Source organism: Ursus arctos, unplaced genomic scaffold, assembly GCF_023065955.2.
Source record: "Ursus arctos isolate Adak ecotype North America unplaced genomic scaffold, UrsArc2.0 scaffold_17, whole genome shotgun sequence".
Taxonomy (NCBI): domain Eukaryota; kingdom Metazoa; phylum Chordata; class Mammalia; order Carnivora; family Ursidae; genus Ursus; species Ursus arctos.
The window spans coordinates 55180990-55194982 of NW_026622841.1; the positions used below are offsets into that span (position 1 = coordinate 55180990).

The following is a 13993-nucleotide window of genomic DNA, read 5'->3' on the forward strand; positions in this document are numbered from 1 at the left end:
ACTTGATCAGTGGTTTTTCAGATTTTTTTCTGCTCCAGTACACTTGAGGGGTATGTCACATGATCAGCGGGAGCTTAACTATTGAAGTGATTCTGAAGGTGGCAAGAAAAGGGACTTTGAAATTGGGCACATTTAAAGAAGAGCCGTAGATTGAGGGTCCCTCCGGAGTGCACATAGCTTCACATCCCTGGGAACTCTCTGTGCCGATGGTATAGAGCTGTGTGTAATCAAATAGGCTTACTCCATAAAAAGTGGAGACTAGAAATGCTTGGTGGCTTATGACCCACGGCCAGAGTGATTTCAGAATGCTCTGTGCGCAGTGCAGTGCAGTGGGCACAAAGCCACGTGTTCTCGGCCAGCTTTGTGGCCAAGGAGCAGCACAGAGTTCAAAGCCAGATGGTCTGGGGTTCAGGTCCTAGTTTCTGCTCACTGATTACCTGATCTCAGGCAAGCCACATCATGCCTTTGATCCTAAATTCCTTTATCTATGCAATAGGAATAAAGAGAGACTTACCTGAGAGATCTTTAAAAACCCCATAAGCATATATTTTTCAACAGGAAATATATAACATTGCTGTGAAAAGTCACTCATTCAGAGTAATATTCACTAGAATAAAAAACATGCTCTAAAACTCAACCAAATGTTGGGGAGGGGGCTGTTTCTGGGCATGAAAACATCATATAATATTTCCAGGCTGCAAACCTCAATTCCATTATCAAAAGAAAACGTGATGTTATACAATATGACTATTGCCGAGATCATCACATGCCTGCCTGGATTGTCTTGCAAAATAGAAGAATTCTGCAAAATTGGGAATTGGACTAAGTTTCAGTAAAACGTGGCCATTTGAAGTACCGAGGCCGATTAGCAGCGTTCTTTAAAAATACCAAGCAGAGTTCCTATTCAGATTTCCGTTGATTTAGACATCACGCTGTGTGTGCGTCTAGATGCTGGCCTATGCCCTGCCCCCACATCTTTTGCCCTTAAAGCATCACAGGCTCCCTCTGGCTGCTCTCTCCAGGACACTGGCTAATGACAGTGACCAAAGATCACCCTGGGGCAGATCTTGGGGCCACCTTCCCATCAGCACTCCACTCGGTGGCCCATCCGGCAATTTTAGGTGTCTTCAGCTGCCTTAGTATGATAGCAGTAAATAGTTCATGTGGCCCCAATAAAATGCAGCACCCGGAAGAACCGGAAGAAGTATGTGCAGAAAACACAGAAAGTTCAGAGACTTTGCATGCCCCAGCGAGTTCATCTCCCATCTTCCAGGGTGATGGCTTTAGTCATTTTATGTGCCCAGTTTTATTCATATGAGAAAGGGAGGAAAAATTCCATTTCAGAAGCTTCTAAAAAAGCTTGACCCTGCACTGCCTGGAAACATACTGTACATTATGTTCAGCCTTGACCTGCATCCCTTTCTTCCTGGCAGCTTTTCTGGTGAATAGGAATTTTTTTTTTTTTGCTCCTTTTTTAATATCTAGGTGCTGTGGCATTTGTAACAGACTGCATCATTTTGGAGCAACGCTCTCTCGAGGTGGGCAACTGAGATGTATAATTATATCCCGTGGAAAATGATAGTGGTGTGTGGGCTGGGGGAGGAGGTTATTGGATCACAAAAACATGTTTCCCATTCAGAAAAAAATGACTGTATGTGGGATGTTCAATTTCCTTCTGCTTCGTGCCCATGGAGAGCCCAGCATCTTAAAGTGGAGAAGTCATTGGTATTCACTGGAGCTTGCCTGGTTTCATTTTTATTGTTTCTGAGACTTATTACTCTTTCCGAGTGGTTCCCAGGTTTGCTGCTTTTTCTCAGTATATATGAGCTAAGGTAGTCAGAGGAAACACTTTAATTACATTTTAAGTAGAGTCAAAGCATAAGTATATTTATGAAAATTCTAACAGAAGGTGCAGTGAGACCATTAACTTAAATCCCCAAAATACATAAAATGTTTTTTCATAATAAAAAGTCCATCGTTGGTGTGTTAAATTGTATCTGCATATTAAAAATCTGCACTAAACACTAAATATTGCCTAAATGTCCATATCGTATTTTAAAACCCTCTTATGAAAAGTGTCCTGGGAGCGTGGGCTGTCATCGTCTGTCTCCCAAGCTTGTCCTTATGTGGCTGTCCCGAGGATATGAAGTCACTGGTTGCTATAGGATGATTTTAGCCGTTCTTCCCTTACCCATCACATTGGCTCTCTCTCATTGGACCTCTTTTGCAAAAGCGCGCCTGTGCTTTGACTGGATGTGGTTTTAGTGAACCTGCTCATAACCATCAAGCAAAAACTACGAGATGAGAGATGAAGGAGTGAAGGTTGTACTTCCACTTAATATAAGGTTTGTCTCAGACACAGGGAAATGTAAGGGGCAGTAAGCAGAGAACCCCCCAGACAGATGCCAGATGTTGGCATGTGCTTAGGAATCCTCTGGCTCCTTCGAGGAAGGGAGTTCTTTTTTTTTTTTTTTAACATATGGTGTATTATTAGTTTCAGAGGTAGAATTCAGGGATTCATCAATTGCATAAAACACCCAGTGCTCATTCCATCATGTGCCCTCCTTAATGCCCATCACCCAGTTACCTCATCCCCCTAACCCATTCCCTCCAGCAACCCTCAGTTTGTTTCCTGTGGTTAAGAATCTCTTATGGTTTGTCTCCCTTTCTGATTTCATCTCATTTTACTTTTTCCTCTCTTTCCCTATGATCCTCTGCCTTGTTAATTAAATTCCACATATGAGTGAAATCGTATGATAATTGTCTTTCTCGGATTGACTTATTCCGCTTAGCGTAATACCCTCTAGTTCCATTCACGTTGTTGCAAATGGTAAGATTTCAGGGTTTTTTATGACTGAGTAATATTCCAGTGTGTGTGTGTGTGTGTGTGTGTGTGTGTGTGTGCATGTATGTGCATGTGTGTGTGTGTGTGTGTGTTTCTCATGTCTTCTTTATCCATTCTTCTGTTGTTGAACATCTGGGCTCTTTCCATAGTTTGGCTAATGTGGACCTTGCTGCTATAAACACTGGGGTGCAGGTGCCCCTTCAGATCACTCTGTTTGTAAGGGAATGGAGTTCTATTTTCTCAGCACTAGGAGAATTCAAAACCTCGTTGGCTTTACTTTCAACAAATCTGATAGGAGCAGCCCTTCTCTAGATACCATGCACAGTATGTGGTGATAGCTCATGTCCCAAAAATATTGGTTCAGAGTAGAATTCTTCTCAAGACATTCAGGCAATTTATGTAATTTTAAATGGACACATAAAACTTTTGACTATCTTGAAGATTAAAAAAAAAGATAGCTAAAGAACCTTGCCCAAAGAAAAAAAATCCACAGAAGAAAACCACATCAAATGTATGTTGATTTGCTTAATTTATTAAACAATATTTAAGTGCCTACATGAGTTGATGGATGCTAACTACATTGCAGCAGTAATCATTTCACAAAATATGTCACTCAGGCCCTTAAACTTATACAGTGCTGTCTATCAAATATATCTCAGTAAAACTGGAAAAAGAAAAAATATTTAAAAGCCAAAAGTTATGTGAAATAGAACATAATAGAATGAGTGCATAGCCAAATTACTTAATTTTAGTCAGATGTGTTTCACTGTGGGTTTATCAGGGACTATCTGTCCATCTCATGGTTTGCCAAAAAAGAGAGAGAGAGGGAGGTGGGTCACAGATAGTCAAAAAGGCTTGGTCTAGGAGCACCTGGGTGGCTCAGTCAGTTAAGCATCTGCCTTTCAGCTCAGGTCATGATCTCAGGGTCCTGGGATGGAGCCCCACTGTCGGGCTCCCTGCTCAGTGGGGAGACTGATTCTCCCTCTCCCTCTGCCCCTGCTCGTTCTCTCTCTCTTGCTCCTCACTCTCTCAAATACATAAATAAAATCTTAAAAAAAAAAAAAAAGGCTCAGTCTCTTGGGAGAATGAGGAGTAGAGGAAGTAAGTATGTCTGCTGCCTCTGGAGTCACACGTCTATGCCAGCTCTCCCTGTGGACCAGATAGGAAGCAATATTCCATAGCCTCAATGACTGCATTCCTGCCTTGGATTTTTCTTGCATAGAAGTCCTAAACCTGGAAAGCGAGGGCTCACAGTGTGGAAGGCCTATGTATCATGTCATAGTCTCTTGGACTGCCCAATGGCTCTAGAGTTGTAGATAAAGTTTTATTTTCTAACTAGAAATTTAAACAGGCAATGTATGCCAACAAAAACCTATAACATTTAAAACTGGGTCTATATTAGAAAATAAAAAAATAATACTAATCACCGTAACAAAAGGAAACAAAAGCCAAGTTAGTCAATCCAGAAAGCCCTTTTCCTCTCTCTGTGCTGCCTATAGGCATATTACTTATTTTCCAAGCCAAAGATAAGGACATGTGGTTCTAATAATTGCAAATGTATTCAGAAGGAGATTGGCTATATAACTGGAAGCAGAACTGTTCCAGGAAATGCAAGACCCAGTCACAGTGTCCCTAGGGAGTCAGGTAACCATGGATGGCACTAGTCATTTCTTCTTTTTCTTGGAGCAGCTCCTTTTGTTGTGTTTTGTTTTGCTTTTAAGAAAAAAATAACATTTTGCCACTTAAAAGTAATTCGCATAATTCCTGGATAGGGAATTGGGGAGGCTCATGGCAAGAATGCTGTCCGATTTCTGCTCTCCTGCTGCTGCTTCCCTGCCATGATCCCATTATCCTATGAGATAAGAAAATTTCCTGTTTTGTAAAAGTAATCAACAGTTAAATGAAGTTTACATGACTTCTTTCAAAGTCTCTTGTTGTAAACCTTCATTTAGAGATAAGGAGATGTGATCAGGTGTGGAAAGCAACTGTTGGTCACGTGTATTTAAGTAGGTGTAACACCGTTTCCCCCTTGGAAGTCTTTGTCAGGGGAGGGGTAGTACCAAAAGAGAAGTGGATTAAGAGTCAAAAAACATTGAGGTCTGACCCAGGCCAATGTGTTATGAGTTGGTGGTGTTCCTTCTACATCTCATGTCCCTCAGCTTTTAGAGCAGGGAGGCATCTCCGTGCCTGACCACTCTCATGAGCTTTGGTTGGGACAGTGGACTTGTTCATTCTGCAAACACTTAGTACGTGCACCTTAGCAAGTGCTTGGCGTTGGAGAGCACGTGAGCCCCACCTTATGAAAACATGCCCTGAGCTACGTGCCCTGCTCAAACGTGAGGGTTATCATTTCATTGTTGGTTTCTGTCTGTTTCCTGGCCACCAGTTACATGAGAACAATGAGATTAAGAGAACAACGAGATTAAAATAACTATTCATAAAAGCAAGGGCTATCACGGGGCACCTGGGGAGCTCAGTAGGTTGAGTGATTTGCTCTTGGTTTCTAATCAGGTCGTGATCTCAGGGTTGTGAGATGGAGCCCTGGGTCAGGCTCCGTGCTCAGTGGGGAGTCTGCCGGAGCCCCCCACTCTTTCTCTCTCTTCCTCTCTCTAAAAATAAATCAATAAATCTTAAAAAATAAACATTTTATTTTTTTTAAAGATTTTTTATTTATTTATTTGACAGAGATAGACAGCCAGCAAGAGAGGGAACACAGCAGGGGGAGTGGGAGAGGAAGCAGGCTCCCAGCGGAGGAGCCTGATGTGGGACTCGATCCCGGAACGCCGGGATCACGCTCTGAGCTGAAGGCAGACACCTAACGACTGCGCTACCCAGGCGCCCCCCAAAATAAACATTTTAAGTAAATAAATAAATACAAATAAGTTGAAACAAGGGCTGTCGTATCAGAAGGCCTGAGGTTGTCACAGATGCTAAAGAAACAGCTGTGATGTGCATACCATTCCCCACAGGAGAGCATCTTCTTGTGGGAGAGGGAGGGGGTTCGTATGGCTTTGCCTCAGGTGACCTGGGAACGTTATCTTTACTAGTTGTACAAGTGCCTCTCCCCCAGTCCACTGTTGATACTCTCCTTCCTCTCTTTCTCTCTCTCACAAACACACACACACAGGCACACACTCACACACACACACACTGTGATAATGTTCACCCGTGGATTCCATAGATTCTCCTGAAAGACTTCAAGGCCCCTCACAGAGGCTGTTCCCTTCTTCATCTTCCTACGAAAAAACAAAACCTGAGAACTTTTAAATGGGTGGAAAAGGCAGAGGGAATTGAAATTGGCAATTACATCACGACACACTCAAAGTAGAATTAAATTGTTATGAGGGCCGTCAGATAATAGTTATTACTCAACTGTAAAATAATTGTCATTCACAGAGTAACAAAGACACTATTCAGAAAAAGAGTATGACTCTAAAAGCCCTGAAGCTATTTTTAAATGCGTATTTCATAGCAGAATAGAAGTTACATGTCTGAATAAATCCTTTATCATATATGGTCTTGCTTTTGAGGGAATTAGCTAGTGATTTTTACTGCTAGTGTTTCTATTGACTTAATGTATTAATAACCTGAAAATGTTTTTTTCCTTGTATTTGACCTGCATCCTGCAGTATTTACCCTTCAGTTAGCAACATACGGTGTGACTCTATTAATAGAGCTATAGGTATATAGTTCAGCTGATCCTGGTCTGCCGCCGTGTTTCTCAAAATGATAAATATAATGTAAAAACTAGTATGGCAATAAGGTGTCAAGGGTGATCATGACTAAGGTACCTGAAGTTAAGACAGGCAATTTAAAACTGTAACACTTATGTTCATAGTGTGATTTCTTCTCTCTTGCGTGTCATAACGTGGGGGGTCCTCCTGCTGCTTTGTTGCATGCGGAGACTGGTCCCCGCAGTGCAGCGCTGGGACAGGGCTCTCTTCCAGCCATGCTCTGATGGGCGCTGAGCTATACGGTCACAGCAGGATCAATACGCATCAGGTCACGGAAAAGGCATGGACTTCACAAACTGTACGTAGGCAGATTTTCCAAGCATTTGAGCCCCTCACGCACTTCAACTGTGCGAGTAAAGCTTTATCTTGAGACCATCAGCAAACACTGCAATCGCTCTTTCACTTCATAACGAATTATTGGATTCCTACCACGAGGCATCAGCTCTACACAGACAACAATGACAACCACACAGTCCCTGTAAAGTCTTACGGAGTTTCTGAGCTGGTGGCAGAAACACTAGAATGAGCTGAGCACCATCCGTGGCATGGTCAGGTCCTGTGCGGGATGCCAATGGCGAGGCTGTCTCGTGGGGTCTGAGAGTGGGTGTATCCTACCCCCCACAGCAAGAGTCATGCAGTTTAGCCAATGAGCCGGAACTGGACTCGTAGAAGGAGATAATAAATGGGTTGAACCACAGACTAATCACTGAATATTGGTAATGGTTGGAAATGGCCAAGATGGCCAAACACTATAAAAGAGACAGAAATTACAGGCTTCAGTTGAAAAGAACTTGAAAAGCCATCCTGGGTGTTTTTGAGGGTGTGAGTTCCTGATACCACATTCTCTGATCTAAAGCATCTCAGAATGGTACTGTCTTCATCAGCTCGGCCTTGATGTCTACTTCCTCCTCCTCTCGTCTTCTTTCCCAGTTGGTACCAAGAAGTACAAGAGTAGCCGTGGCAAAGACAAGAAGTCAGTCTGACTAACTGCTTCTTGCTTCCATCCTTCTTCCCCTGACCTTTTATGTACTTGGCTACACAAGGATAAAAGGCAATGTGACTTAAAGTGGAAATAAAAGTCCCAGATTTTGTTTTCACCTGTGACCTGATACCAAAGGACATTTTCATTATAACTTGAACAGAAAAAAATATATATCTGACTAATAACATGAAGATTAAAAATCCTGGGCCTAATAATGCCAAATCCTTAAATAAATGGACATCTAAGCTCCATTAGACGTGAATAGAAAACTCTGGCAGAATTTATTACAGGATTTTAGCCTTGAAGGCATGAAGTCATAGCTTCCCTACCTTCACAATTTCAACCAAAAATCACCTTCTTTCAGTTAGCAATTGGGAAGAAAAATGAAATCTTTGTATCTCTTAAAAGAGTAATGAAAAATGGTAATGTAATTAAGAAATTGAGAGAAATATTCATTTTTTCTGTCTCAAACTAAAGTAGGATAGAGTGAACACCACCATTTTAATGGATTGTACAATAAATGATGGGTTCACTCTTCAGCCCCCCATCTGTGTGTGTAATGTATTAAGTAAAGGAAAACCAAAAGCAAAGCAAGGTATTTAATCCGTCCTCTCATTCCTGTGAACGTCCTTTTCCTTTCTTGACCCTTGCCGTGCACTTCTTCAAAACAGCCTCCATCGTTAAGATCCCGTGTTTACAGCACCAAATTGTCATTCTTTGTGTCACTTTTCTCTTTCTTCCAGAGCTTCTTTGAAGGGCAGTCTGCACCATGGGACTCCGCTAAGAAAGATGAAAACAGAATGAAGAACAGATATGGGAATATCATTGCCTGTAAGTGTTGACAGTGTAATTGTGCTGTGGTATGACTTTCTTCTCGCATCTGCTAAGATTGACCACCAGCCTCACGCGGTGAGAATTTACAGTGCAATTACCGCCTTCGTCCTTCTGGAAAAGCTGGTGTTATGCTCGTGTTAAAGAAGGGAAAAACTACCTAAATACCCCCACTATGTCAATGTGTCTCACTGTGGGGCTAGTTTTACTTACAGATTTAAGGTTTGGGTAACATAGGTAATGCTAAAATGCTGAGAAAGAAGATGCATTTTAGGAGTAAACATAATAGTCCTAATGTTTCCCAGCTGCTACATGAGAATGAGTAGAAATAATGATGTGCAACATGCCTTAATGCAAGGAGCTCAGAGTTCTCAGCAAGCATTAACTCATTAATCCTCCAGACACTCGGGTTAGGTAGGTCAGTAATAGCCCCGTTTTAAGGACAGGAAACTGAAACTCAGAAGTTAAATGATAGTCCCCATATCACAACACTCATTAGCAAAAGAGTGAGGATTATATCTCAGAAATTCCCAGTTCCTGTGAAGCTGAATGTTACCAATCCATAATGCCTTGGACGGTTTTAAATCGAGCCCAACCTCATTAATGTTCCGTAACGATGCTGAGACGCGTGGTAGATTAATGAGCCTCCTTCTCCCGGGGCTGGAGCCATCCATCCCCTGCATGAAACTGCTCCAAGTCACACGGGACTGCCCCAAGGTACTGACGGGTACTGACAGAATTCATACTATTTCTGAAGATACATAAATTGAGACAAACAAGCAAACAAGCCAACGATGTGGGACTAGAGCTGGAGAGCTTGTAGCTCCTAGTGTCTTACTGCTATTGAGAGAACAAACTAGAAACGTTTGGGTAGTCCAGGGAACAATGTATTAGCTTTATTGATTGTGAAAGTGCAGTGAAATTTTATTTGTCTGAGTTAACATTTCTTGGAAGGACAGGAGAGACTGCCCGAGAGAAGTTTCTGTGATTGTAGAAGTGTCCTGTGTCGACGTTACCCAAAACAGTAGCCACACGCCCCATGAGTACTTGAAACGTGGCTGGTGCCACCGAGGAACCGAGATTTAAATTGTATTTGACTTTAATTACTTTGGATTTAAATAGATACATGAGACTAGTGGCTCCCACTGTGGGACGGTGCAGATGGACAGTGTGTTTTATTGTGAAAAGGGGGGGCATGGTTTACACATAGCAGGAATGAACTGTCCTGACTGCACATGAGCACGCCCGGTTCTCCCTCTGGCCGCTCCTAAGTCCCAACCACTGGTGTTGCAGGCACAAGTGCTGGCTTCGTGTTTTGTCTGTTCGTTGACTTAGTGCTTCGAGTGGTCGTGTCAGAGCCCTTGTTAGTCAGAAGGTGCTTCCCTAAGATCTCAGGCTTCATTGCCCCTCAGTGGATTCAGTCAACACTTGGGAGCACCAGACACCGGGCCCCACAGCGAGGATTCCAAGGTGACAGGGATGAATGTGCCCACCCCCAGGACAGGGCAGAGCGGGCAGGTAACAGAGCACTGTGCCGCCGGTCCCATGAGGTGATAGCGCTGGTCTGGAGCTGTGTGTGCAGTGCCATCGGGCTCAGGGAAGGAGAACCTGACTTCTCACCGGAGAGTGGTCATGGGAGGAATTGGTTGACCAATACAGATCCTTCCAAGTTCCTTCATAGTCTCTGGGAGCAGCTAAAGCTTTGCACTGGTAGAAGGATCCAGATTTCTCATAATGGCTTACAGGGTTCTCTCCAGGAGTTCGCTCAGCACTGCAGCAAGCTCCAGGGGCGTTCACAAGGTGAAATGGGGAGTTCCCAGCATGCTCTGGGCCTCCCTCCATACCAGGTGGTCCTGCAGTCCCCCTGACGTCCCAGATGTGGCCTCCTGCTGCCGGCACAGAAGGCAGTATCAATGCGCGATTATCCGTGTGCTCAGCGATGCAGCCAGCCTGTGCTCAGTAGAACTTTCAGCCTGCTCCTTCCTGATGCCGAGTTCATCCCTGCACTTGGTGGGCACTTGAGGGATATTGCTGAATGTTGAATGAAAAAGTAATAAAAGCTAGCATTTGTTGAGCACTTCCTATATGCTAGACGCCACTGTAAGCACGTTCCACGTGTTAACTCACTCTCTCCCGTGAAACAGGTAATGCAACAGGTAACTGTTTCTGTCTTACAGGTGAGGCAGCGGAGGCATAGAGAAAGGTTACAGGATTAATAAGAGGTGAAGGCAGGATTCCAACCCGGGAACAGCTTTTATAACCGCTGTGCAGTGCACGGCTGGACGGTTGCCCCCGCCGGCTTGCTACCACGCCTGAACTTTTCTCCCTTCGCGTCATGGTCTGCAGGAGCCGGTGTAGGTGACAAGAGGCAGCTCCCCCCTTCCCGTAGGGCCCTCCCCCCTTCCTCTAACCCCTGCAGACCCCTGTAGAGCAGTTCTGGAACTGCCACTGCTCAGTCTCCTGCAGAAGCTCCTTGTTGACGACTTTGGTCGTCAATTTTCTAAGAAGGATAGTGGGGGCAGGGTCTTATGTACGGATTAGTTGTTAGAATATTGTCATTAATTGCTAGCTGAGAATGGGTGCTGAGGGGAACAGGATGTCAGAGGACATTTAATAATGATCCGGGGGTGGGAAAGGCAATAGGCGACAGGACCGCCTATATCCTGCCTGGTCTGGCCTAGGGGACCACTGGCTGGACGGCACTGGTCAGCACTTTGGAACATAGGGTAGGAAGAGAAACAGAACCAAAGATCAGCATGGTCTAACCTACCTCCCAACATGATTGAAATAAACATTTATACTGCCTTTTTTTGGGAAGACATTGATAAGGCACAAATTCTATACAAATATAAAATATTTTAATTCTACTAAGTACTGTTCTCGTCTTCAAGTTGAAGCATGGTGAGACAAAAATGACCTGCCTGTGATCACACGAGGAGGTAGTCGTCCTTTTGTGATATAAAACATATTTTTTCTAATTTAATTATTTGGGAAAGTTTGTTTTTATAGACCCAAGTAGAGGTACGGCCCCTCCAGGCAAACACGAGAATGGCCTACATTGATTGCTTCTTTTCTGTGAAAGGTCTGTAGGCTCTCCATGGCATTCCAGATGGATTCTCTCCTATAAAGTTCTGTTCAGCCTCCAGAAGCCCCACCCACCTTGTCTCTACCTTGAGCTTCTGGATATTGGGTGTGCCTCTGTTTTCCATAGAAACATTTGGATATCATTCCTCTACCTGGTTTCTCCTCAGGCTGGGCTGAGAGTGTGTGCTCAAATAGACGAAATAATTTATCCCTTCATTCAACAAATATTTCCTCATCACGTACTATTTGCCGGACAATACTCTAGGCACTGTTACAGAAGAATGATTAAACATAATCGGGCACTGCCCTCCCAGCCATTACCATCCAGGGCAGGGCTTGGCAGACTCTTTCTGAAAAAGGGCAGATAATAAATACTTTAGCTTTGCAGGCTGGCCAGTCTCAGTTCAAAGCATAGATGCGGGTGCTGACTCATGGTGTAGTGAAGAACAGCTCCCGCTGGGACAACTTCATTTCTACCACCCAGGGCTCACTTCTACCACCACCATCATCATCTTCAGCCCTCAAGACCCTGCACTTAGGACGGACGATTTTAAACCCCTGTGTGTAGGCACTGAATGTTCCATGACTTTACATCCAGGGGCCAAAGCAGACCAAGACACATGAACTGGTAGGAGAAGGGTACATGAGTGAGGGGTGGACTAATGAGAAAAGACCTGTTGGACAAAAGAGAAGAACACAGGATTTGGAGCTAGAAGACGCAGTTGGGGTCTTGGCCCCACCATATACTAACCAAGTGACCTTGGGTAAGTCATGATCATTCTCTATGTCAGTTTCCTGAGTTTCACCTGTTATGGAAACAAATGCCACATAAAAAGAACACTGATCGTTAGCTGAAAAAAAAATCACATTTTTTCTTCTCATTACTCCTGTGTTGCTCTTTATCCTTTAGTTTAGTGGATTTGTAGGTCATTTAAAAACTTTTTTTTTAATTCATTTATTTGTCAGATTGAAAGAGAGAGAGCACAAGCAGGGGGAGCGGCAGGCAGAGGGAGAGGGAGAAGCAGACTCCCTGCTGAGCAGGGAGCTGATGGGGGCTCCATCCCAGGACCCTGGGAACATGATCTGAGCTGAAGGCAGACGCTTAACTGACTGAGCCACCCAGGCGTCCCTAAAAACTTTTTTAAACTCAGCATTTGGAAGCCTCAAGTTCAAATGATGAGCTGGTAGGTAATTGCAGGCACCACATTGCTCCCTAATTGTTAGCATGACTGTGCACAGTGACCCGAGCTCCTGACAGGCTGTCTCTGGGCTCCATCTCTGGGTGGTTTGCCTGGCTGTCACCTAGCTGATTTTCTACCTCTCACCTGCCCTCCCTCCTGTTCCCTCTCTGTCTTTCAGTGTTTCTTCATCAAGTTGCATTGTTTGTTCTTGTGCTTTTCTAAAGACAACATCAAAAAGAGACTTCTGTGCCCCAGCTACATCTCATCCAGTCTTCTATTCTTCCTTCTCGGTTGCTGTGGCATCTGGAAACCTTTTCCCGTGCACACGTGTTAATCTTTTGCTTTTTTCCATGTATTTTTTTATGTATCATAATTATTCTGTTCTACTTTGTATTGAAGCATAGCTGACACACAGTGTTAGTTTCAGGTGTATCACATAGCGATTGGACAAGTCTGTTCTGTTCGGCTGTGCTCACATGATGATTTCACGTACAGATACATGTCAAATGATTACTGTAATCAAGCTAGTTAACAGATCTCATTAGTTGCCATTTGTGAGTGTGCAGTGAGAGCCCCTGAAATCCACTCTCTCGGCGTATTTTTAGTACTTAATATAGGATTGTTAACTACAGTCCTCATACTGACCATGAGCTCTCTAGACTTATTCATCCCACATAATTGCAACTTTGTATCCTTTGGCCAACATCTCCCCATTCTACTCTGCTTCTCTGGATCCCACTGTTTTAGATTCCACATATAAGTGAAATCATGCAGGTTTTTTCTTTCTGTGTCCAGCTTACTTCACTTAGCATGATGCCTCCGAGGTTCCTCCGCATTGTGGCAAATCATAATCTTTTCATCTAGTTTTCTGTTGTTTTCGGAAACCCCTCTAGAACTGTCTGGGATTATTTATGTAATTCTGTACAAGGCCCTACGCTAGCATATCCTGAGATAGCAGTCACTTAGGCCTCCTCCAGACAATTATTAATGCCTTTTAAGTAGGGTATCCAAATCCTCAGATAGCACCACAGTCCACCCCAGCTAAGTAGGGTGAGTTTGATACTACTCAGGGGCTGCAGAAACACCACCGCCGTTACCTTGAATCCCAGACCTGCCCTGGGCCGGCCCTTGCCCAGCCTCAGAGTCAGCCTTGCAATCCTAGGCATCGGCCCCAAGTGGGTGTGAGCGCCCCAAGTGGGTGTGAGGGCCCCAAGTGGGTGTGAGCGCCCCAAGTGGGTGTGAGCGCCCCAGGTGGGTGTGAGCACCCCAGGTTGTTCTGACAAATCACTTCATTCAGGAGCTGCTTCGTGTGAGACTCCTTATGTGCCTTTACTTA

General features: G+C 44.0%; 1 protein-coding gene across 6 annotated transcripts in view; it reads left to right on the top strand.

Moving 5' to 3' along the window:
* Nucleotides 1-13993, top strand: part of PTPRM (protein tyrosine phosphatase receptor type M) — a 742830-nt gene that overhangs the window by 636692 nt on the left and 92145 nt on the right. For all 6 annotated transcript variants that reach the window (XM_044382848.3, XM_026496000.4, XM_048218445.2 and 3 more), the window contains one exon: nt 8305-8392. In XM_044382848.3, coding sequence (XP_044238783.1) covers nt 8305-8392 — 88 coding nt within the window. The remainder of the gene's footprint in view (nt 1-8304; nt 8393-13993) is intronic.